Source organism: Cajanus cajan, chromosome 3, assembly GCF_000230855.2.
Source record: "Cajanus cajan strain Asha chromosome 3, NIPB_CcT2T_4, whole genome shotgun sequence".
In the NCBI taxonomy this organism is placed as follows: Eukaryota; Viridiplantae; Streptophyta; class Magnoliopsida; order Fabales; family Fabaceae; genus Cajanus; species Cajanus cajan.
In genome coordinates, this window is record NC_138519.1 from 57,962,630 (window position 1) to 57,988,139 (window position 25,510).

General features: G+C 33.3%; 1 protein-coding gene and 1 long non-coding RNA gene across 6 annotated transcripts; one reads left to right on the plus strand and one right to left on the minus strand.

Moving 5' to 3' along the window:
• The first annotated feature begins 4,641 nt into the window (after positions 1 to 4,641).
• On the plus strand, positions 4,642 to 7,624 carry LOC145949277 (uncharacterized). Of its 5 annotated transcripts, none has more exons than XR_014432495.1 (4): positions 4,642 to 4,779; positions 4,938 to 5,137; positions 6,545 to 6,916; positions 7,231 to 7,596. XR_014432495.1 is itself a non-coding variant. In XM_083070995.1 (2 exons), exons 1-2 carry the CDS (start codon positions 4,996 to 4,998, stop codon positions 6,748 to 6,750), a joined length of 348 nt encoding a protein of 115 aa, XP_082927121.1. In that variant the 5' UTR covers positions 4,650 to 4,995; the 3' UTR covers positions 6,751 to 6,919. The 5 variants fall into 5 exon arrangements, 1 of the variants encoding a protein (XP_082927121.1); XR_014432497.1 differs by adding an exon at positions 6,216 to 6,278 and having other exon boundaries at positions 4,663 to 6,124; positions 7,231 to 7,589; XR_014432496.1 differs by having other exon boundaries at positions 4,650 to 5,137; positions 7,142 to 7,624.
• Positions 7,625 to 10,224: 2,600 nt separating this feature from the next.
• Positions 10,225 to 13,349, minus strand: LOC145955802 (uncharacterized). The gene is made up of 4 exons (XR_014432498.1): positions 12,643 to 13,349; positions 10,748 to 11,246; positions 10,584 to 10,645; positions 10,225 to 10,464 (listed from the first exon to the last, which is right to left on the minus strand). It is a non-coding gene; the product is annotated as an uncharacterized LOC145955802 (long non-coding RNA).
• Between the last annotated feature and the right edge of the window lie 12,161 nt (positions 13,350 to 25,510).

Sequence of the window (25,510 nt, forward strand, 5' to 3'; positions counted from 1 at the left end):
AGTTCGAAAATCAATCATACAAGTATAAAACAATAATCTATACTACACAATCATCCAATTATCAATCATATTTATAGAGTCACACCATACACTCTATCCAATACTACTCATGCATAAAATACAATCCACCAATCATGAAGTCAAACACCACACCTCATCGTATTAATAATCATACAATAAATGCATCTCATGATAGATATCAATGCATATCAATCATCTAATGAGTCATCATGCATACACCTAGGAGATCTCCCTAACAACAGAGCTGTATAAGTGACATCCCATCCTACCGAAACCACCCCAACTATTTTCACGCCCAATGCGCCCACTCGGTCACAGCTAAATAGGATATAATCCTCACTCGGGTTTTCTCGGATGATGTCACTTACACAATTGGAAGTCCATATCCACCGTCAGGTATAGCACAGCTGGGTACGGGCTTACCACGACCTTGGCATGCATAACCAAGTCAATTGTGGAGTTCGCCCACCGACTATCCACAAGGATCCATGCACCTTCCCGAGTACTTGGTTAAGGGAATAACCCTCGACCTCATACCCCGCTCTAACACTAGCTAAGGACTTAGAGGAGACTCACCCAACCTAGTGGCCTACCTGAATACCACTCTCCCAAATCTAGTGGCCTACCTGAGCACCACTCTCATATATCAGTGGTTTATCCAAGCACCACTCTCAAGAGACTCTATGTGAGCTCTTCCAGTTCAAAAATATTTTTCCTCTCCTCAAGTCCTAGGCTAGACTCATGCCATAAGGCATTACATGCAATTATGCATCATACATCATACATGGTCTACCCACCATCATGATCAACAATCATACACATGTCATAAGACATCACATGCAATAATGCATCATACATCATACATGGTTTACCCACCATTATGATCAATAATCATACACATATGAACATATACTCATGTCATATCATATTTAAACATTCATATATATCATCACTATGCATACATATGAATCACACCTCACCATACATCATATATCATACATACATGATCCAAAACTTCAACTTAATATGCATTAGCATCATTTTATTTATAAACATATTCACGCCCGGCGTAGCCTGAGCTCGCCCAGCCTATCCCAACCTGAGAGTCCTAAAACTCATCCACACCCGGCGCGTTCAACTCACGCTCGGTGTCCTTGAGACAGAGACTCTTAAGAGTCTCCACGCCTGACGCAACCAAATCACGCCTGGCCCAACATCCAATCCGAGAGCCCTAAGCTCTTCCACGCCTGGCGCGCTCAACCTGCGCCTAGCCTAATCCCAGTCAAAGAGTTCAAAACTCTCATCCAAACTAACAAATCCAACCATATGAAAACACAAAAAACACAATGCATAGGTTCCATACAACACAAAACAAACTCAAAATCAACATGCACCCATCTAATGCATCGAATTCACCAAAAACCCCATTTTTTCCAAAACCCCAAAAAATGAGCGATTTCTCCGATCTAGCCATGGATCCTTAACTTTCATGCATCAATTGAGTTTCTAAACTCATATGAAACTTAAACAACAAATATTCTAGCTTCTCTCACCTGAAGATTGGCTCAAAATAGCCAATAACTGAGAAGAAGTAGAATTCCCTTCTGAAGCTCAACCTGGAACTTCAATCCTCCCAAAGCAAGCTTCCTAATCTGAATTTCAAGAAAAGACAGAAGACATTAGTGATCTAGAAGAGAAAATGAATCATACAGAGAAATTTGGGAGAGAAAGGAGGTTACAGACCCAGAGTCCTTCTCTCTAAAACTTCTCTCTAAAAACTTCACTTTCTCCTCAACCACACAACCCCTATTTATAGAAGTTCAAGAGTGTCCAGAACGGCCTGTTCCGAATCTGGAACGGCCCGTTCTGTACCCCTTCATCATGTGCAAAAATCACATGCAGAACGCCCCGTACTCCCTCCAAAACAGTCCGTACTCCATCCAGAACGGCCCGTTCTCAACTACGATTTACAGGTCAATTTAGTAGTTTGGAACGGCCCATTCCAGATTGGGAACGGCCCGTTCTAGACTACTAAATCACCCATATTGAGCTTTAATTTGGGCCTTCTGAAATAACTTACTATGTTACATAAAATATTTAATTATGGTAATAGAAAAATCTCAATTGTCAACAATATGATTTAAGACTGATCTCTAGCTGTAGTTTTTGATCCTACCTAAATCATTTTTAGGAATACCGTGGGATACCGTGTGATTCTTAATATTATATTATATGTTTAAATATATTTTTGTTCTTATAAAATGAGTTGATTTTGATTTTATTCATTATAAAATATTTTATTTATTTTTCAGCCTTACAAGAAAGGGAATTAAATTGTTTCCTTTTTTTAAAATTTCTCTTCCTTATTTAATATCTTAGAAAACTAGTTGTCTAAGTTAAAATGGTTTTGATGCATAATATATTTTTACTGAAATAGGTTATGAATTGTCTTTGATCTAGAAAGTTGATCTAGAAAGTGTAATGATATAACATGTTAATGTTAAAGCAGTGAGCTAATTAAACAAGTAAAAGAAAAAGAGAAAGATAGAATAGACACAATAATGATTTAGGCTTCTAAGAAGGAATGCTTTAGTTAAAGTTTGTTCAGAAACTTGTGAAAGACATTAACAAAGGTGTTGTTTATCATTCCTTGGCATATTCTTTAATTTCCTTAAAATATGCCATAAAGGTGATCTTGTGAATCTTTCCTTTTGTTCATAAAAAATAACATGACATGCAATCTTCTAAATAAGTCATTTTGTCTTTTCTGAGACACTTGAACAAGATCATTAACACATACATATGCACTTTTCTGCTTAAACTTAGACTACGAGTTTATCATAATTAAAATTAAGATATGGTAAGATTCAACAAAAATTATTAATTTTGGTCATTATAATACAAATGAATTTTTTTTTAACTAGTTCTTATAATTTTTTTTAATTTTATCTATTCAAAATTTAAAATCACTATTTTTATGTCTAGTGTTCATTTCAAGATACATAAATAAAATTTATTTAGTTAAACTATATATATATATATATATATATATATATATATATATATATATATATATATATATATATATATATATATATTAGATGTGATATGATAGCATTATAACACAAACTAATAGTACAACATGAATCTTTGAATAAATACATAAAATATTTAATAAGTGTCATAATAAGAAAGATAAAAAATAATAGCTTTGTCAGAAGGAAATTAAAGATTTTTTTAAAGAACTAAAATTATAATTTATTTATTTTACACTAAAAAATATTTAAATTTAGAGAGTGTATTGGTTTAGAATTTTATAGGATTTTAAAAGATTTTTTTTTTTGAGTAAAAAAGTCCATTTCGCATATGATTTTGCTCAAGGTTCTTCAATTCATTTATTTTACTTTTTTTTCCCAACTTCCCAACTACATTTGGTCCAATTAATATAGTTTCCGTAAACTCTTTTCTTTGCATGTAACTAAATGAAACTAAAGCAGGATAGTTATTAATATTCAAATAAGAAAAAATTCTTGATCAAATAATACTGAAATTAAAAAGGCTTAATTGAAATTTTCAAATAAAAAAACATGAATAGTTCGTAATTTGTAAACTAAGCGCATGTTGTCCAAATCCAAATGATAATCAGAAGGTGTTTGGTCAGAATAGTGTTAAATTTAATTTTTAAAATATAATTTCAAATTCAAGTTTTATAAATGAAAAAAAAAATATAGTTGGTAGAGGAGAGTTCACTAAGGATGATGATTCAGATTTTCTCACAAAGATTAATTATCAATGAATTTAGTAAATATTTCGTACAAATAACATAATTTAAAAAATATTAAATTACATAAAAGAGACAAATTTTAAAATAAATAAAAATAAAAGGAGGCTTTAATTTTATAATCGTTTAATTAATTTATAACAGTACTAATTGATCTCTGATTAATCATGATTGGAAATAAATCCATTCAACTATTCATCTATCTCATAATAAATGTTTATTTATCAATATAATAATATATTTTTTTCCATTGATTCTTCTAATAAATTTTTTTTCTTCTTGCATTGTTTCTAAAAAAAAAAAAAATTTGCTTAAAAATGATGTACGAGAAATGATTGTATAAAAATTAAAAAATATTAATAAGATTAATTTTGTAAAATTGTTACACTCTTTGAACTCGTCCTATACTTATGTTATTGATGTCTTTAACATGTGATCTTATATGATGAAGATGCTTATTACACGTTTCTTCCATTATCAAATGATGGAAAAACTTTAAAATCGTTAGAATAGATTTATGCTATTTTATGGTTCTCTTCAGACAAATTTATCAATAAACACTACAAAAAATTATTTAATTAGTGGGGTTTTTTTCTGGCGGTTTCAAAAAAATTGCAAAAAAATATTATATTTCTGGCGGTTACTTTAACCGCAAAAGAATTATATTTCAGCGGTTTTAAACCGCTACAATCTTTAAATACCTGTTCTTATATCACACGTGGCTACATTTTTTATATTATATTTAAAAGAATAAAAATCAAAAATAAAAAACTTAGATAGTTTAATCTGAGCATTTCCCATTTCCTATTTTTAATCAAAAACACTATTTTATTACTCTTTTTCTCTCCACGTTTTAGGGTTCACTCATTTATTCTTTTTTTTTTTGCAAGTCAAAGAATTTGCTCCTGATGCGAGACGAACAAACGCCAAACTCTCATTCTCTTTTGTCTTCCCCGACAAATTTCAAAGTCCAAGAGGTAATGTAACTCTTCTCTCTACTCAGCGTTCAATTATAGTTTCCTCGTGATTATGGAAAATTGCAGAGAAATGTGACTTCTACGGCTACAATTGTGGTGGCGAAGGCATAACTTCAAAAAAAGTTGGAACCCTAAAAATTTCTTGAATGTTTGAGAAGGTAGATTTGGAAGGGAAAACCAACCACGATTTGGAAGGGAACGGAGGCAGTGGCAGTGATGGAGATTATCGCGGTGGCGGAGAAAGACGCGGAGTTGAGGAAATCGGCGTTCAAGCCAAACTCACCTGCTTGCAAGGCCGTTGTGGATCAAGTGGTGAAGATAATCGAGAAAGCGGATTCGAAGCTTCTGGTTCCTCTTGGTTTGTATTTAATCCTTAAGTACATCTCTGTACCATCTGGCCTTGTGCAACTACTCTGCCTCTATGGATATTCCCTATTTGTCTTTATTTCGACTCTAGTGAGTTACTGCTCTTCAAATTTTCTTTCAAGAAATTATTAGGTTATCTTGAACTATATGATCTTTAAATATTCTCTATATAATATGTAATCAAGTGTAATTATTATTTCCTTGTAAATTGTATGATGAGGTTAATGATTTTACAGGCTTAACATCAATATGCATAATAAATAAATTACATCACAAGTGTCTCAATACTAACCAATAGCTATAACAAGGTTGACCAGTGCAGTTTTCCATATATGAAGGTATTGCTTAAAAAACATATAAAACACTAGATACACATCACCCCATTATCAAAGACTTAAGTGTAAGTTGGCATTGTTAGTATGGATTTTGTTGATTAACAGCAGTTCCTATATTTTTTATTTTTATCAAGTTTTCTGATCGTTTGCACACAAAACATGTACACTTTCGTCGTAGTGTGATGGTAAGAAAGGGAAGAATTGAGAGCCACATTTGAGAGAAGATGTCAAATTGCAATTTTTGTTCTGGGTGGGTTGTGAGCATCTTTAAATCAATATAGATCAATGTAAAACACGATAAAATGATATTTTACTCCCTGTAGAAACGTGAAACACTTTTAGAGAGGTTGTGGGTATCTTCAATCAGTATTATCTTTTTTTGTGCAAGTATTCAATTATAAAAGAGTTGTTGTTGAGTCTACTTAATTGGCAATTCTTGTTGATAAACTGGTGTTCCCTTCCAAGTCACATAATAAGGGAAGTGGAAAAGAGACAAAATATTCTAAATTAATATTCTGAATCACATAAATCACTTTATGATGAGATTCAGATACTTCAGGGTAGACTTGATCGAAACCCTGAAGTTACTCGGTTTGCTGTGGAGAGAGATTCTTTTGACTGAAGTGTCTTCTTTGAGGGAACAGGTACTTGTGTTTCTGGATTTTAATACAAATAATTTCCCTTCTAGAATCCTTGCATTTAAGATTCTATGATTGAAAAACCTTTGTTCTGCAGTTGCTTCAGTACCATGGAAGAAACTCGATACAGGGTAATTCAAATCATGATATTGAACCTCAGGTCAGTCTTTAATTACCTGAAGCAGTTCATGAACTGCACAGAGGGATATATTTGCCTGTTAAAACAAAATGTATGCTAAAATTGTGTTTCTAAACTGCACAAAGGGATATATTTGTATTGTTATGGTTGAAATATAGTCATTATTAGAATAGTAATCACTAATTAACTCCTAAAATAGTCCATCTATTGAAGTGATAATTGGTGTTCATGTGTATGCTAAAAAAGTTCAATATATTTCTAACAATTTCCATTTACTACTGGTGTAGAAAACTTCCGTGGCCTATTGGAGGACCAAACAACATGCTTAAATCAGGAATTTCTGATGGCAAAAGACAAGCTTAAGCAAACAAGCAAGCAATTAGAAGATACGAATGATGATCTGAAAGAGGCAAAGTCTGTTATTGAAGCTTTAGAATCACAACATATATTATCTATTTTAGGGGTGATTTGTTTTGCAGGCTCAAGTTCATAGACATGCTCATAACTTTAGGGAAGTGCAGCAGTGTACTCTTCTGTCTATCAAAATAGGAGGGTGCAGTGAAGATTGTTCCTATTGTCCTCAATCCTCTAAGTATGACACAGGAATCAAAGGCCAACACCTTATGAACAAGGAAGCTGTTCTCGGGGCTGCAAATAAGGTACACTTTTATCAGATAATCAATTTATGTGTAGTGTTCTTCTCTAGCTTGTGGCCTGGTGATGTCATTACTGATCTCTGGAAAACTCTTTGGATCTGCCTCCCATGGAATGGTGTCATTTGAGTTATGCATTCGTTCCCAACATTTCTTTACTTAAGCATCATATATCTTCTTATTTAAATTAAGAAATGTACCGTAGTTTAGATGTCGGGAATTTTGTTTTAGGTAAAAAAAGAAAGAAAGAAAAAAGATCATGCAGCTTGTTGCTCATTCGGTGCTATGCTTTTTCTTGAATGGAAATCCTTTTCCTTTAGGCAAAATAAGTTGGGAGCACTCGCTTTTGTATGGGTGCTACGTGGAGGGATACTCTAGGAAGAAAGAGCAACTTCAACCAGATCCTTGAATATGTGAAAGACATAAGGTAATGCATCATCATTTTATTTTTGTCGTATTTATCAAGTACTAGACTAAGCTGTTGAGTCTAGGAAGATAAGTCTTCTTATTTTCATTTGTTTGTTATATATACATAATAAAATGTTGGTGATGACTGAAAAATATGCTGAATGTTTTATTTATTACCTTTCAAATGAAAATATACTTCAATACTTCTGTAAAAATGATAACACTTGGCAGAATTAAAATGAATTTTGTGGCGGTTTCAAACCGCCATAAAATTACAAACAAGTCAAACAGAACTGAAATTTTGTGGCGGTTTATAACCGCCAGAAAATGTCAAACAAGTTAAACAAAAATGCATTTTGTGGCGGTTTCAAACCGCTACAAAAGAGATTGAATTTTCTGGTTTTGGCGACCGTAGATCCGGCGGTTATTTATGACGCTGGTAATGCGATTTGTGGCGGTTTTCAACCGCCAGAAACTGCAAAAATAACCGCCACAAAATACACATTTTTTTTGTAGTGAAATACATATAGAAAGAAAGAAAATTAAGAATAAAAAATAAATTAACTTCTGCAATAAATTTAAATATATTTATGTATATGTTAATTTTTAAAATCCTCTTTTTAATTAATTTTTGTTTTGTATCTCAACCGAAATACATGAGCGCTAATTTTCATTGTGTATCTTTACTGAAATAAAAAAAAAATAAAAAATAAAAACTAATTTTTGTTGTGTTGTTATTTGACATAGATAAGTGTTAACTCAACATACAAAACTAGTTTTTGTTGTATATGATAAACAATAAAATCTAATTTTTATTGTATATATTTTTATACACTACTAAAATTAGATTTTATTGTATATCAAAGTTAAATATGTTTTCATTGTATATCCTAACTGAAAGGCATAGTGATTTTTTTTTTTTTGAGTTATTAATTGATACAAGAAGTTGTCAACCTACGATATCCAACAAAAATTAATATTAGACCAAAAATTGAAGATTTAGAATTTCTTAAAATCTATATTTTAATGTTAACAAAATATGTTGGTTTTTGTAAAGTATAAAAAGACTAAAGTATAACACAATTGCATAAAAACTTGTAAATCTATATTTTAAGTCTCACGATTTTGCTTTTGGACATCATCTAAAAGGCTTCTCTATCAATGAAGACAATTGTGTGTATATAAACCCAATCTTTTGATGGTGGCCCAAAGAGCTCACTCACGCTTTGAGTGCTTGCACCGCTGCTCCATCATGACCTCCCTTATGACAGCGGACTTTCAACACAAGGGATCCCAAACTTGGATCCACCTACTAACCATCATACTCATCGAGTCGGTCACCTGATCAGACCATCAACTCTGATGCCACTTATTGTGCACCGTGGGGTTACCACACACATACACATGTCTCCATATTGGTGAGATATTGTCCGCTTTGGGCCCAACTCTCACGATTTTACTTTTGAACATCACCCAAAAGGTCTCTCTACTAATAGAGACAGCTTTGTATATAAACTCATGTCCATCCTCATGTTTGAACGATGTGAGACTTTGCTTGCATCCCAACAATAGGCAACATCCTTGATTAAATAAGTGACCATTTGGGAAAACAAGTCAAATGCTTGTGTTAAATGCACCAATGAGCAAATCTTCATATAAGAAAGCAAGATAAAGGAAGACAAAGTAAGCCCAAAAAAGACTCAAAGGATTTGCAATGGCTACCTTCTAGTAGTGCTGCATCTATAAGAAGCATGGTAGAACAAGATTGCACATTCTTGTTCCTTATTCTTATACTCTTTGTAAAGACCCTATGTACTTAATTTCTAATCATATATTATGTGTAAGAATTCTTATTTAGTTTAACCAACTTAAATTATATGTTTTAACTTAAAACTTGAAGAGGTCTTGTGTTCAAATAATACTTGGTGTATAAAATCTAAAGAAATTTTCTTATTTTAAAAAAAAATATTTGGATAATTTATTTAAAGAAATAAATCAAAAAATACTTAAGTTAAACCAATAATGACTTGTTAAAAATTTCATTAGTTAATCAAGAATATCTATAATTAAAGACAAATTAGTGTAAATCCTTTGCATTAAATTTATTCATTTACACCCTTCGGTCTGTACATTTAATTCACTACTTTCGAAAAGTGGTAAATTTTTTATAAGCACAATTCAACATCCCTCTTATATCTATCTCTACTCTATAATTAATTTTCATTTTGAATTTCTATACACAAAGAAAACTAGTTTTCTTATGCAGTGATATACATCATAAACTAGTTTTCGTCAAGAATTTTTTTTTTCTTGTAAAAACTAAAAAACAGGCGTGCAAAACTATAAAACAAAGGGATGTCAATAACATGGGCCGAACATATATAATAATATGATTCTAATAGAAAAACATTGAAACTCAGGATGACACGCAATTATACTCTCATTTTTTTAAAACAAAAATGCCCGTCTCATGCTTGTACAAGTAGCAAGTTTGGTGTCTATCTTGTGCAGCTATATCCACATTTTAAAATGAAAAGAAACATTCCGAATCATGTTAGTATATGTAACAATTTTAATTAGTATCTTCCATACATTACATATGGGTACTAAAATACTTATATTTGTACTTATGAGATGTAATTAGGGGTGTTTAAATTGCTAAACTAAATTAAACTAGAAGAAAACTAAACTAAATTATAATAAATAATTCACTAAACTAAATTGAACTAAAATAAATATTGACTAAACTAAACTAAACTATTATCTAGATTAGTACACTATAGTTCTAGGAGTTTGAACTAAACTATAATATTAATTAAATTAAATTATTATTAATTATAAATTAAATTATTATTAATTATAAACTAAATTGAACTACATTAAAAAAAATAAATTTAAAATCAACATTTTTAAATTGAGCTACCAAATCATTGATATTAATTATAAATTAAATTTAAAATAATTTGAAATGCAAAACAAATATTACATTGATAAAAGTCCCCATGATAGATCTTTCATTCATATTTTTTTGAAAATCAATCAAATCTTAGTCTTTCAAATTTCCTCTAGAGAATTTCCTTTGATCATGTTGGTTACAATCTTGCATGTACAGTCCAAGGCTTCTTGATATTGAAATAGTTTGTAACCTAAAAAAATTATCACATTAATATGCAATATAGATTTAACTTGCTAAATAAATAGAGCACTATGAAATTTTCATTATATAGATATACATATTAAATATTTGTGCAATGAAATCATTCACCTAATGTTAATCATCAAGATTAATAGCGGTCAATGAAGTCCCTTCTTGTGGAGACAATATCTCTGCAAAAAAATAAATAAATAAATAAATAAACATATTTCATAATTTTGAAAAGTTATTGTAAAAAGATAATAAAAATATGTAAAACATTCATATTAACTTACCATGCTCTAATTTCTCAAGTTCTTCAAAGTCCTCATTAGTAAATACAAAAAAAGATGATCCTTTCAACCAATCTTGCGTGCAAACTAGTGCTTCCACCATTCTAGGAGTAAGAGAACTTCGATAAGGATCTAGAACCCTTCCTCCAGTACTAAATGAAGATTCTGATGCTACTGTAGAAACAGGAATGGCTAACACTTCTCGAGCTATACTTCCAAGGATTGGAAATCTAATTGAGTTTACTTTCCACCAATTTAAAATATCAAATTCAACTGACTTGATGAAAGGCTCACAATCTTCTTTTAGATACTTGTCCAACTCAGATTTTGCATCAAATCTACGCCCAGTTGTTTGTAAATAAAAACTCATACCATGGATATCATCATCATCATCATCCAATTGTACTACTTGGTGATTACTTTGAGAACCCTCCTCAATACCTTGATACTACTCATAAAGTGATCTTAAACTAGAAGACAACTTTAACTTTAATTCATTTTCCTGATCATCATCAAATAAATAGTCAATGAAATGGTTAACATATTCCAATTTACACCTAGGATCAAGGACAACAGCAATAACCAATTTTGATAAACTTTTAGTTTTGTATGCTTGTCTTGTGCACATGTAAATAATGAGACTCATACCATTAATAGTTCTCTCTGTAAATTTTCTGCATGAAGCTCAGAAACTACTTGTTTATACAATAGCATACTACAATGAAAATGTGCAGAGCATCAATATCAGCTAACCTTATGTAACGTCCTCTCAACTGTTAGTGAATCTAATGTGATTTGAAAAAGCTGGGGATTGATTAAGCAATGCTAACTAAATCATATAATATAGTCTTGGTACTATGTCTTGTTTATATGAGCACTACAATGAAAATGTCCAGAGGATCATCTGTCACTATTAACTAACTTAATGAAACCTTCTCTCAATTGTTAGTAAATATAATATGTGAACTGACATAATGGAACTTAATTGAGTATTACCGATATATATATATATATATATATATATATATATATATATATATATATATATATATATGTAATAGTATTAGGTTAACCAGAAAGGATATGATTTTCTCTTGGAATTTAGTTATAGATGTAGCATTAACTACAAAGTAAAAGGGTTTAGAATACAAGAGTAACTGCTACGAGGCAGAAATAGAGATTTTTATATGCTAAATTTAGCATTAAGATCATACAGAGTGCCAAAGGACTTCAATAAAGAATCATAAATTGATCTACCAAGCAATTGACATGCACATACCTGAAAGATTGTTAAAGTGAGAACATACTTGAGCAAAATAGTAACATCCATTCTATAATGCCCATAACCAGACAATTACCTAGATTTCAATATCCCAGAACTAGCTATCCTGACATTCTCCTGATCAAGTATACAAATTTTAATTAAAGCAATCTAATTTACAACTGAACAAGCTGATCTGGGTTTTCCAAAGATTCCCTTAGAATTTTTTCAGCCCTTCTTTTCCTGTCATCCTTTTCATCTTCCATAACAAACCATGGCAAAGTTTTGGGCTCAACAATTAAATTGATGCTAGTCTATGAATGTGACCCTTTACTTCTAAACTAGACCATTGGATCACTCATAATGCAGGCAATTGAAGTCTAGCAAATTGCCTACAAATTATCAAACACATGGAGTGCAAGCAACAAAAATATTTTCTTTACTTATGCAGAGCAAACCCAAATTGAACAGAAACACCCAATAGTTCAGTCAAAATCAAACACATGGACCCACCTGCCAGTTTGCCACACAATCAAGGGTGAAGAATGAAGAAGAATTGAAAGAAGTGAAGAAGAATCAGAAGAAGTGAAGAACCATCCTTGAAAAGTGAAGATTGAAGCAAAATTGGAAGATCTACCTTACGTTTTCGCGAGTCCGAACACCTTACGTTTCCGCGAGTCCGAACGACAAATGTGGTAGTCTTAGTGAATGAACTTCAGTGCTTGTATTAGATTTTAGTGAACTGAACTATTAATTTTAATAGTTTAGTTTTATAAACTACACTAAAAGTAATAGTTTGGTTTAAACTATTAAAAAATAATTTAATTTATTTTATTTTAGTTTAGTTTAATTATTTAAAAAGTTTAGTTTTAAATAGTTTTGTTCCTACCTGTAATTTTATCAAATATAACTACTATTTGGTACCCTAATTATAAAGATGAACTTTTTTATATGGCCTATCAGGAGTGTATGAAAATATTGTAAGTAATAAGTTTTTTAAATAGTAAGAAATGAATATCATTATCAAAGGTAAAAAGTTGATTTTTGACGAATGCAATTTTAATAGAAAACGATGATTTGGATTTGATTTGATTGAACACGAGTAGTTAAAATTCGAAACTAAGTAATGATTCTTTTTGATTTTTTCCTTTCCATAAAACAAAATTGAGATGAACTAAATGAAAAGGTATCGAGTTTAGGTTTTATTCCATTTCATCTAGAATATTTATTATTAGTTTTAATTAATTCAATTTATTTTTTCGCTTTGTCTAGCAAATTTTTTAATGCCTTTAAATTTTATTTTCCTTGCAATTAAATTGTTACATCTAATTAATAACCTTAATTCCTTATTTGAAATTAAGAATACATAAACATTAAGATTAGAAATTTCTAAAGACAACGAAGATCTAGTAACTATTTCTAACCTAGACGATTGTTATGTGTTGTATATGACAGAACATATATAAAGTAAATTATTATTTTTTAAATATATATATATATATATATATATATATATATATAAACTCTTAAAAATTGATTAAATTGAATGTTAAACATCATCGATAGTTGATTGCATAAATCAATTGGTGTGCGCTTTTTTCAAACTAATAATGTCAAACTTGAGTCTTGAGTATGCAATTATATTAAATACTTAGGAGAATCTCCTTCCAAGTATTTAACACAACTACATACCCAAGATTCGAACTCGAGACCGCTAGTTAAATTAGAACAACTTCACACCCGTTGATCTTTATGCTTGGTGGTATACTTGAGGTTTTTAAAATGAAGAATGTGTTAAAAAACATCAAGTGAAAAGGGTACAATCAAACATGGAAGAAAGTTTAATTTTTGTTAAAAATCTCGAAACAAAGATCCATGAGTTACATAAAATTAACCTAACCCGGATAAAGAGGAGTTTCACTAGACATAAAAAAATAACAATAAAAAAATAAAAAGAACCATAGGAGCCTATGAATGTTTTGCTCTTACAGACATTATCGCAGTGGGTATAAAACCAAAAATTACTTTTATCTATAAATATTTAGTGATATTAATACTCAAATACTTATCTTACAACTATTTGTAGGTAAAACTTACAAAATCATTGCTACATAACCCACATAATAAACAAATAAATCGTTTATGGGTTTAGGGTTTAGGAAATGTAAAGATTTTAAAACATTTTGCAAATAGGAAATATAAGTTTTCACAAAAGCTTTTTTGTTCGATAAAAGTCTAAGAAAATGGATAGTGAGAAAATATTTTTATTTTTATATTGGTTCACTCAACTTTAGTTATGTCTAGTTACCTTCAAACTCGAAAGGTTTCACTAACTTGAAAGCTTTTTACAAACAAGTATTTTTGTTGCCCCTTCTAGCTTATAGACATAAGTAACTGTTACAATATTCTTTTAAGTAGTCTCTCAGACTTAAAAGGTAAGGTAGTGTTTGTGTTTATAAGATAGCTCTCACAAAGAGGATGTATAAGTTGAGTACACTCAAAGAAATATAACTTGTTGAAGAAATGATATTCTAACTTCAACTTTTCTCAAGGATCATCCATTGGATGAATATTACAAAGACTTGGAGAAATATGAAATTGATCTTTTGGTCCCCGATGAAAGTAGATGAGATAGATTCTCTTTGATGTGACTAGTAATCGTTGCTTCCTTACAACATACCTATTCCTCCAATTTGTTTTTTCGATTTTCGAATTGTAAGAGAGCTTACTAGCAAGAATAGTACTAATGAATCATATTTTTCATACGTTTTCTTACCTTTGTGAGCTCCTATTAAATGTTGTTAGTGCCTAATTATTTTCTCCTGCCATATTTTATTATTTTGAGGTTTATTGGACTATTAATTCTGAATTGCCTTTAATCGGATTTATTAGCCTAATTAATTTCATAATTACTTCCAGAGATTTTGGAAGCACTTAATGGACTGGGAGCATTGCCACGTGGACCTACTTTAGCATAATCTTATTTTTATTTTTATTGTATTTTTCTTATTGTTGTTTGTATAGGCCAATTGGGCCAGCTGGGCCAATCCAATATTTTGAACTTATTGTATTCAAATTTTCGGAGGGACACAAAGAGGGAAGTAGGGTTTTTTTTAGGTTAGAGGGTGATGGGACCCTAATGACAGTTGCCACCCCTCTTTTGGGCTCAAAGACTCACCATTTTTGTATTTTCATTTCCCTCTCTTCTGCTGGGGGAGAGGCCATTTTCTTGTATTTTCGTTGCTATAACTTTTCTTCTTCTTCTTCTCTTTTTATTCTTCTTGTGACACCCTCTACCCCAACATTAATACACAATAAATGTAAACAATAATTTTTTTTTTCTTTGTGAGTAAATAAAATCTTTCATAGTTGACAACATCTTTCATGGATAAAAAAATTGTCTCAAATATCATAAGGTAGAAGATTCACATTCGTAATTCATAAATCATAAAAAGTCAACATGTAAGTATCAAAACTCAAGAAATCATATAAAGGAAAATATAGATTAATTCCAGCAAAGGTGGCAGTGCCTCCTAGTTAGGAATTAAATTATAACTTCCAAATCATGTAATAAAAATAATATGACAAAGATGCACATTTTGATCTTTTACCAAGAACGTTCAAAATTACAAAAGTAAAGAAAACTAAGGCTTTTAAAACAATAACATCCTAAACTAAGCCTAGCTATGTCTGATGTCACATCCTATCAGAGCATGCCCAACTGAAGCCTTAAGCCTCATCCTCATGATGATGATAACCTGCAACATAATTTAAACATATACAAGAACAATAAGGGAGTGAAAAACATCTCACTCAGTTTCAGGTACAGAAATAAAGGCTAGATAGCACACACAACAATCATAAGTCATAAACACTAATCACATATAAACAATACCTATACATGATCAGTATCATATGTATACTCATTTATCATGCTATGATGTCATGGAATCGACTCATAAATGCATGCATGTGGCGCCATACGGAAGTTTCACATTTCATCACTGGTGACCCTAAGGTACACCTGGTTACATCACTGGTGATCCTAAGGTACACCTTGTTAGCTTGTTACATCACTGGTATGCGGCCTCAGCAGCACACCTGGAGTTATATATGTATATGATGCATGTCATACATTCATTATTTCATTGACTCAACATTTGACTTATTACAGAATTTCATTTAGTACATCATGTCATCATTTTTCATATTCTCATAATCATAGCTTGTCTCAATAGTCCATTCTTATGTCTCATGTCATTTGTGCATATTTCACATAGTCATGTTATAATTATTCCTCATAAGGTCCGCACAGGAATCCACATAGAGCATTCTTATTCATATTAAAACTTATTTATTTTTAAAATTAATTATATATTCATTTATTACTTCCAACAAGGAACAAAGTAGAGCAAACAGAAAATAGAATAGAATACATTAATACTTTGCATGTTCCTAGAAGCATGCAACAGGCAAGGGATTGGGGGCTAATCCGACAATCAGACTATCCAACAATTACTCCTACACCCCCGAGCGAGGTTTCTCACTCCCCCCATTACCTCAATAAGCAGAAGCTGAAACTAGAGCAGAACCTTGCTAATCTCCTTCTCTGGATTCCTTCTTTCTTTCTCTCTCTTTCTTTCTCTTTCTCTCTCTCTCTTTCTCTCTCATTCTCTCTCTTTCTCTCTCTAAGATTTTACCTTCTCAGTTATAATTTTTTTTACCCCATGCCTCCTATTTATAGGAATTCAGGGGTACCCAGAACGGCCTGTTCTGAATCCAGAACGGCCCGTTCTGGAGTCATTCGTTATATGCAAAATTTACAACTAGAACGGCCTGTTCTAAAATCAGAACGACCAGTTTTTAAAATTCAGAACGACACGTTCTCAAAATTAGAACGGCCCGTTTTGGGGTTCATTTTAACACACATTGACCTTAATTGGAATGGCCCGTTTCCAACTAAGGTTTTTAGGCATTTTTAGAATCTTGGAACGACCCGTTTCACTTTGGGAACAACCCGTTCTAGAATAACCAAAATTGGCTTCTTTACTCATTTAGAATGGCCCGTTCCACCATTTGAAATGGCCCGTTCTGGTCCTTCAAAAATAGTTTACTTTCATCGTTTGGAACGACCCGTTTCACTTTTTGGAACAGCCCGTTCTGGCCTAAAAAAAGCAGTATTTTATATAAAATTTTCATAAATAATTTAAATTATTACAAACCTTTACAATATTCTATAAAACTCCTTTAATTAACTAAAATAACTATAAAAAAATAATCTTCATAAATATAAAAATAAATAATAATTAATATTGTATTAGTAGAAAATTCGGGGTGTTACAATTCTCTCCTCCTTTTAGAAATTTCATTCCCGAAATTTACCTGAAAACAGAAATGGATAAGCTTCTCGCATCTTGCTTTCTAATTCCCTTGTAGCACTTTCTTCAAGATTTCCTCCCCAAACGACCTTAACCAAAGGGATTTCCTTTCCTCTCAGTTGTTTCACCTTCGTGTCATCAATCCTTAAAGGAACCGTTTCATAGGTGAGATTATCCTTCAACTGAATGTTGTCAGACTCAATGATATGGGAAGGATCATGGACATACTTTCTGAGTTGGGAAACATGAAAGACACTATAGAGATTTAAAAGAGATGGAGGCAATGCAATTTGATAGGCTACTTCACTGATCCTTTTAAGAATTTGATAAGGACCCATGAAACGTGGAGTAAGCTTACGGGATTTCAGTGCTCTGCCTACTCCTGTCCAAGGAGTGACTTTAAGGAATACATGATCACCTTCTTTAAACTCAAGGTCTTTTCTCCTCTTGTCATTATAACTCTTTTGCCTACTCTGGGTTGCTCTCATCCTTTCTTGGATCATCTTAACCTATTCAGTAGTTTGTTGAACTATCTTAGGTCCTAACATGGCATTCTCTCTAGGCTCTACCCAACATAAAGGTGTTCTACATCTCCTACCATACAAAGCCTCATAGGGTGCCATCCCAATACTAGAGTGGTATCTATTATTGTAGGTAAACTCTATCAAAGGTAGGAAACTATCCCAACTACCCCCTGTCGCCACCCGCCGAAACGGACCTTGGCATTCGCGACGATGGTTGGACTCGTTTTTATGTTCGAAAAATGATGGATTGCTAGAACGACTTATTCTCAAACTGAGACCTTGTCGAGCTAACAATTTTATTAAATGATTCACCAATCCATGTTAATCCCAAGCGGGACCCTCCATGGATTAGTGGTTTTCGCAAAAGGTAGGGTTCTTGGAGTTGCCACCAATATTTTACTCAAAACATTGGAAAAAGATTTAAGGCAATTGATTCTTTATAAATCAACCTTGGCCATTACAACCAGAGTTGGGTAAGGGAGTCGGTTACGTGCGGGGAAGGTGTTAGCACCCCACAACGCCCCTTTCGGGTTCCCTATGACGGATTATTTCATAAATAACAGTGTAAAATTACTAAATTACCCCTATTTATTATAAACGGCTATGAATAAGATATCTACATGATGAATAAATTAAACATGCGATGCAACAATCAGAAAGCAGTAAAAGGAAGGATTTTGAAGAAGAAACCTTTGAAGTGTGCTTTTATATATTCAAATGTTAGGAGGCTTTTTGGCGCTCCCTCCCACTACACGCTCGCTCGCTCCTTCGCTAAAAATTAATCTTTACTATGGAAATCAAAAAGATTTCCCTTCGACTAGTTCGAATTCTCAAGCTAAATGCTCAGAACTCAAGAACTTCGTCGGATCGGCTCTCGGAGAGAATTCTAGGGCAGAACACTGCTCAAAAACCCCAGAATACTCAGCAAGAGGGTCCAGAAGTCTGGAAAAAGTGTCAAATGACGTCCAAATGACGTCTTATTTATAGGGGTGAGGCGCAGTACGGCCCCTGGTGTCAATACGGCCCGTATTGAAGTTTTGAACTTCAATACGGCCGTATTGAATTCAATACGGCCGTATTGAATTCAATACGGCCGTATTGAGGTTCAAAAACATCAATACGGCCGTATTGGTTTCAGTACGGCCGTATTGCAGTTCAAAAATGCAATACGGGCCGTACTGAGCTCCAAAGAGGCCGTATTGAGCTCCACTCCTCTCACTTTCTTATTTTTAGCTACTCTAAGACCTCTAAACCTACAGATAGTCATCCTATGGTCTTCTGGGAGTCCTTCTGGCTGACTTTCCATTGATCTTTGAGAGTCTTCGAGTCTTATTTCCGACCCGGACAATTTTAGGGGTCTACACCCCCATGTTCTAAGATGCAAGCTCTCAACAAGTCTTCCAAAGACTGTATAGTTCTCTCAGTTTGGCCATCTATTTGGGGATGGTAGGCTGAACTCAATATAAGCTTAGTGCCTAAAGCCTTATGCAAACTCTCCCAAAATCTAGAGGTGAACCTAGGATCTCTATCAAACACTATACTAGTAGGAACTCCATGCAACCTCACGATCTCACTGATGTACAACTTGGTTAACCTCTCCAAAGGGTACCTAATATTAATGGGAATAAAATGGGCAGACTTAGTCAATCTATCCACGATGACCCATATAGCATCTAATTTCTTCACAGTCTTAGGTAACCTAACTAAAAAATTCATAGAGATGCTATCCCATTTCCACACAAGCACATCTAAAGGTTGCATCAAACCTGAAGGTTTTTGGTGTTCTACCTTAGCTTTCTGACATACTAAGCAAGCATACACAAATTCCTCCACTTCCTTCTTCATCTTAGGCCACCAAAACATCTTCTTAAGGTTTTTGGTCCTTCTTTGTCAGCTTAGTCAAAGGAAGAGTTAGCCTAGAGAAATTCTCTATGAACCTTCTGTAATAACCGGCTAGTCCTAGGAAGCTCCTAATCTCAAATACTAATTTAGGTGTGATCCACTCTAACACAGCTTCTACCTTAGCAGGATCTACAACTATCCTACCCTTGGATATCACATGTCCTAGAAAGTTCACACTATCCAACCAAAATTCACATTTTGACAATTTAGCATACAACTGCTTCTCCTTAAGGGTTTGAAGAACGATCCTAAGGTTCTCAACATGCTCCTCCCTAGTCTTGGAATACACTAGGATATCATCTATGAAGACCACTACAAATCTATCCAAGTAAGGGTGAAAGATCCTATTCATGTAGTCCATAAAAACACTAGGTGCATTAGTCACACCAAAAGGCATAACTAAATACTCATAGTGCCCATAGTGGGTCCTAAAGGCAGTCTTAGGAACATCCTCAACTCTCACTCTAATCTGATTGTATCTTGACCTTAAATCTATCTTACTGAACACACAAGTCCCAACTAGTTGATCCATAAGGTCATCTATCCTAGGCAAGGGATACTTATTCTTCATGGTCACTTTATTCAGTTGCCTATAGTCTACACACAACCTCATGCTCCCATATTTTTTCTTAACCAATAAAATAGGCGCTCCCCAAGGCAAGACACTAGGCCTAATGAATTGTTTCCCTTGCAGTTCCTCTATTTATTTCTTAAGCTCAACTAACTCTTTAGGGGACATCCTATAGGGTGATATAGATATAGGTGAGGTACCTGGTACTAAGTCTATGCTAAACTCAATCTCTCTCTCAGGTGGTAAACTAGACACATCCTTAGGGAATACTTCTAGAAATTCTCTCACTAAGGGAATCTCATCTAGCTTACTATCAGTCTCAAGTGTTAAGGAAGCGAAGATCATGTACACTCTTTCATTTTCTTCTAAACAAGTTTTAATGTTGGCAGCATTAAGAAATTTTGTACTCTTACATTCACCAAATGAAATAGATTTATCAAAGCAGTTTAAAAGGACATGGTGGGAAGATAACCAATCCATACCAAGAATTACATCTGATTGACTAAGAGGAAAACAAATTAAGTCAACTAGAAACTGCTTATCAGAAACTGTCAAAGGACATTTCAAACACACTGGGGATGTAGTCACAGGACCATTAGTAGGGGTTTCAACAACTAAATCAAAATCTAACAAAGACACAGGCAAATTCAATTTTTGGACACAAGAGATAGAAATAAAGGAATGAGTTGCACCAGAATCAAATAGTACAACAAAAGGAGTCTCAGCTATGAAACAAGTACCTTGTATCAAATTTTTTGACCGAGCAGCTTCAGCATCACTAAGAGGAAATACTCTCCCTACAGTCTTTGGACGCTCAATTTTTGAACCCGATCCAATAACACGTGTTCTTGGTGGTTCAGGACATTGGGTGCTGATGTGACCTTTACCATTGCAGTTGAAGCAGGTAATCTCCTTGTCACGACACTCATACTAATTATGACCAACACGTCCACATTTTCCACATCTTTCTGAAGGAGTGGACACAGACCCTCCAACACTTCCAGTAGCACTAACAGTGGATCCTCTAGTAAATGACTTGCTTTTATTAGCAGCAGCTTTACTCCCTTGAAATCTAGTAGGAGCGGAGTAAGGCTTACTCCTACCCGAAGTACTAAAACTCACAGCACGAATAGGACCTCCAACTCCTTTATAGAAAGCAGCACGAGCACGGTTGTCACGATCATAAATGCTGCACTTATTGACCAGAGTGGGAAAGTGATATATCTCCTGATAGTTAATTGCAGTTTTCACTTCAGGACGCAGACCATTTACAAATTTTATGCATTTAGCCCTTTCACCACCCTCACCATGGTAGTGTGTACAATAACGAATCAAAGCATCAAATTTGGCAGCATATTCTGCCACTATGTTGTTCCCTTGATTCAGCTCAAGGAATTCCATTTCTTTCTGACTCCTCACATCATCTGGGAAATACTTCTCAAGAAAGGCCTTCTTGAAGTTGTCCCAATTCAAGTGCACCCTTCCATCAATCATCCTCCGAAGTGCTCCTTCCCACCAAAAGTGAGCATCAACAGTCAACATGAAGGTGGCCAACTTCACCTTCTAAGCGAGGGGACAATCCATAACATTAAAGATCTTCTCAATCTCAGTTAGCCAATTCATAGCAGCATCTGGGTCATATCCCCCTTTAAAGGTAGGTGGGTGATTTCGCTGAAATTGCTCCAACTAGTTATGAGCGAATCCAGCCCTATTGTTATTATTCATAGCTTGTGCTAATGCTTGAAGAGCATCAACAATCGCACGATCATTTCTACCAGCCATAATCAAAGAAAATAGTACAATTAATAGACATAATCAATCATCACACTAGCATATCAATAAGTTCCACAATCAATTCAGTTCATCATTCATCTACTAGACAAGCATAGTAAACTCATAACTTACGGCCAATTGGATCGACCTGCTCTGATACCACTAAATGTGACACCCTCTACCCCAACATTAATACACAATAAATGTAAACAATATTTTTTTTTCTTTTTGAGTAAATAAAATCTTTCATAGTTGACAACATCTTTCATGAATAAAATAATTGTCTCAAATATCATAAGGTAGAAGATTCATATTCATAACTCATAAATCATAAAAAGTCAACATGTAAGTATCAAAACTCAAGAAATCATATAAAGGAAAATATAGATTAATTCCAGCAAAGGTGGTAGTGCCTCCTAGTTAGGAATTAATTTATAACTTCCAAATCATGTAATAAAAATAATATGACAAAGATGCTCATTTTGGTCTTTTATCAAGAACATTCAAAATTACAAAAGAAAAGAAAACTAAGGCCTTTAAAACAATGACATCCTAAACTAAGCCTAGCTATACCCGATGTCACATCCTATCAGAGCATGCCCAACTGAAGCCTTAAGCCTCATCACCAACATCCTCATGATGATGATCACCTGCAACATAATTTAAACATATACAAGAACAACAAGGGAGTGAGAAACATCTTACTTAGTTTCAAGTGCAGAAATAAAGGTTAGATAGCACACACAACAATCATAAGTCATAACACTAATCACATATAAACAATACCCACACATGATCAGTATCACATGTACACTCATTTATCATGCTATGATGTCATGGACTCGACTCATAAATGCATGCATGTGGCGCCATACGGAAGTTTTACATTTCATCACTGGTGACCCTAAGGTACACCTGGTTACATCACTGGTGACCCTAAGGTACACCTTGTTAGCTTGTTACATCACTGGTGACCCTAAGGTACACCTGATTACATCACTAGTGACCCTAAGGTACACCTGGTTACATCACTGGTGACCCTAAGGTACACCTTACATCACTGGTGACCCTAAGGTACACCTTGTTAGCTGGTTACATCACTGGTATGAGGCCTCAACAACACACCTGGAGTTATATATGTATATAATGCATGTCATACATTCCTTATTTCATTGACTCAACATTTGACTTATTACAGAATTTCATTTAGTACATCATGTCATCATTTTTCATATTCTCATAATCATAGCTTGTCTCAATAGTCCATTCTTATGTCTCATGTCATTTGTGCATATTTCACATAGTCATATTATAATTATTCCTCAAAAGGTACGCACAGGAATCCACAGAGAGCATTCTTATTCATATTAAAACTTATTTATTTTTAACATTAATTACATATTCAATTACTACTTCCAACAAGGAATAAAGTAGAGCAAATAGAAAATAAAACAGAACACATTAATACTTTGTATGTTCCTAGAAGCATGCAACAAACAAGGGATTGGGGGCCAATCCGACAATCAGACTATCCAACAATTACTCTCACACCCTCGAGCGAGGTTTCTCACTCTCCCCTTACCTCGATAAGCCGAAGCTGAAACTAGAGCAGAACCTTGCTAATCTCCTTCTCTGGATTCCCTATTTCTTTCTCTCTCTTTCTTTCTCTTTCTCTCTCTCTCTCTCTCTTTCTCTCTCTAAGATTTTACCTTCTCAGTTATAATTTTTTTTTCACCCCATGACTCCTATTTGTAGGCATTCAGGGGTACCCAGAATGGCCCGTTCTAAATTCGGAACTGCCTATTCTGGAGCCATGCGTTATATGTAAAATTTACAACTGGAACGGCCCGTTCTAAAATCAGAACTGTCCGTTTTCAAAAATTAGAACGACCCGTTCTCAAAATTAGAACAACCCGTTCTAGGGTTCATTTTAACACATATTGATGATAATTGGAACGGCTCGTTTCCAACTAAGGTTTTTAGGCATTTTTAGAATCTTGAAACGGCCTGTTTCACTTTGGGAACAACCTGTTCTGGAATAGCCAAAATTGGCTTCTTTACTCATTTAAAACGGCCCATTCCACCATTTGGAACGGCCCGTTCTAGTCCTTCAAAAATAGTTTACTTTCATCGTTTGGAACGGCCCGTTCTACTTTTTGGAAAAGCCCGTTCTGGCATAAAAAAATAGTATTTTATATAAAATTTTCATAAATAATTTAAATTATTCCAAACATTTACAATATATTCTATAAAACCCCTTTAATTAACTAAAATAACTATAAAAAAATAATCTTCATAAATATAAAAATAAATAATAATTAATATTGTATTAGTAGAAAATTCGAGGTGTTACACTTCTTTTATCCATTTTAATGTGTCCTTGCATTCTAATCCTTATTAATCTATTACAGTTGGTCACAAGTTTGTTTCCATGCTTAATGGTATCGTTTTCAACTTAATTGGTTTTCTTTACTCACGGTTTGTATAATCCCGTGAATAGAGATGAATGTTAATGCTTCACTTGTATGTATGTGTTCAACAATGGTAATGACGCTTAGTGGTTACTCAGACTTGCACTGAGGTTTAGACAAGTAGGGTAATATTTTGAACCAATGATATGGGTGCTACAACTGAGTTGGAGAGTTGATGTGTACTGTTCCATTGCTTTACTGTTTATGCTTTGTGATTTATTTTGAATCTGAACCCCCTCATTTGTGTGTTTGTTTGTACTACGAGAACCTTTGCTTGGCATGTTGCTCCTTGAGAGAGACGACCTAAGAGTCACTTCCTAGTACTACAAAAATCACATTTCATTTGATCTGGTACGCATCAATCAAGTACCTCACATACACATGAATTAAAATACTATAATAAACAAGTCAACAATAGAGAGGTAAATAATTAAAAATAAAAAAATTGAAAGCAAAAGAATAAAAAAAAATCAAAGTCTAGATTAGTAATCAGAGCTAAATTGTCTAAGTATTGAGACGCAAATCCTTGGCAATGGCACCAAAAATTTGTTATCTTCAAGGCAAGTGTACCAATTTGTACAAGTAGTTAAATAATGAGTATGTGTATCATCTTGTAAGGGACTTATGCAATACTTGACACAAATCAATAGTTATACTAAACTAAACTACTCAAATTAGAAATTTTGATTGATTGTAGAAATAAAGAAAATGCACAAACAAAGATAAATATTGAGAAATCTTTTTGGTATTTTTACAAACACTTGGAATTTAAAAAAGGATTTTAACACAATAATAAAATATGTTGAGATTTAACTTCACCAAATCATTTTATCATGCTTACAAACAAGCTTTAATCCAATTATATATTCATAAATTATCATTCAAC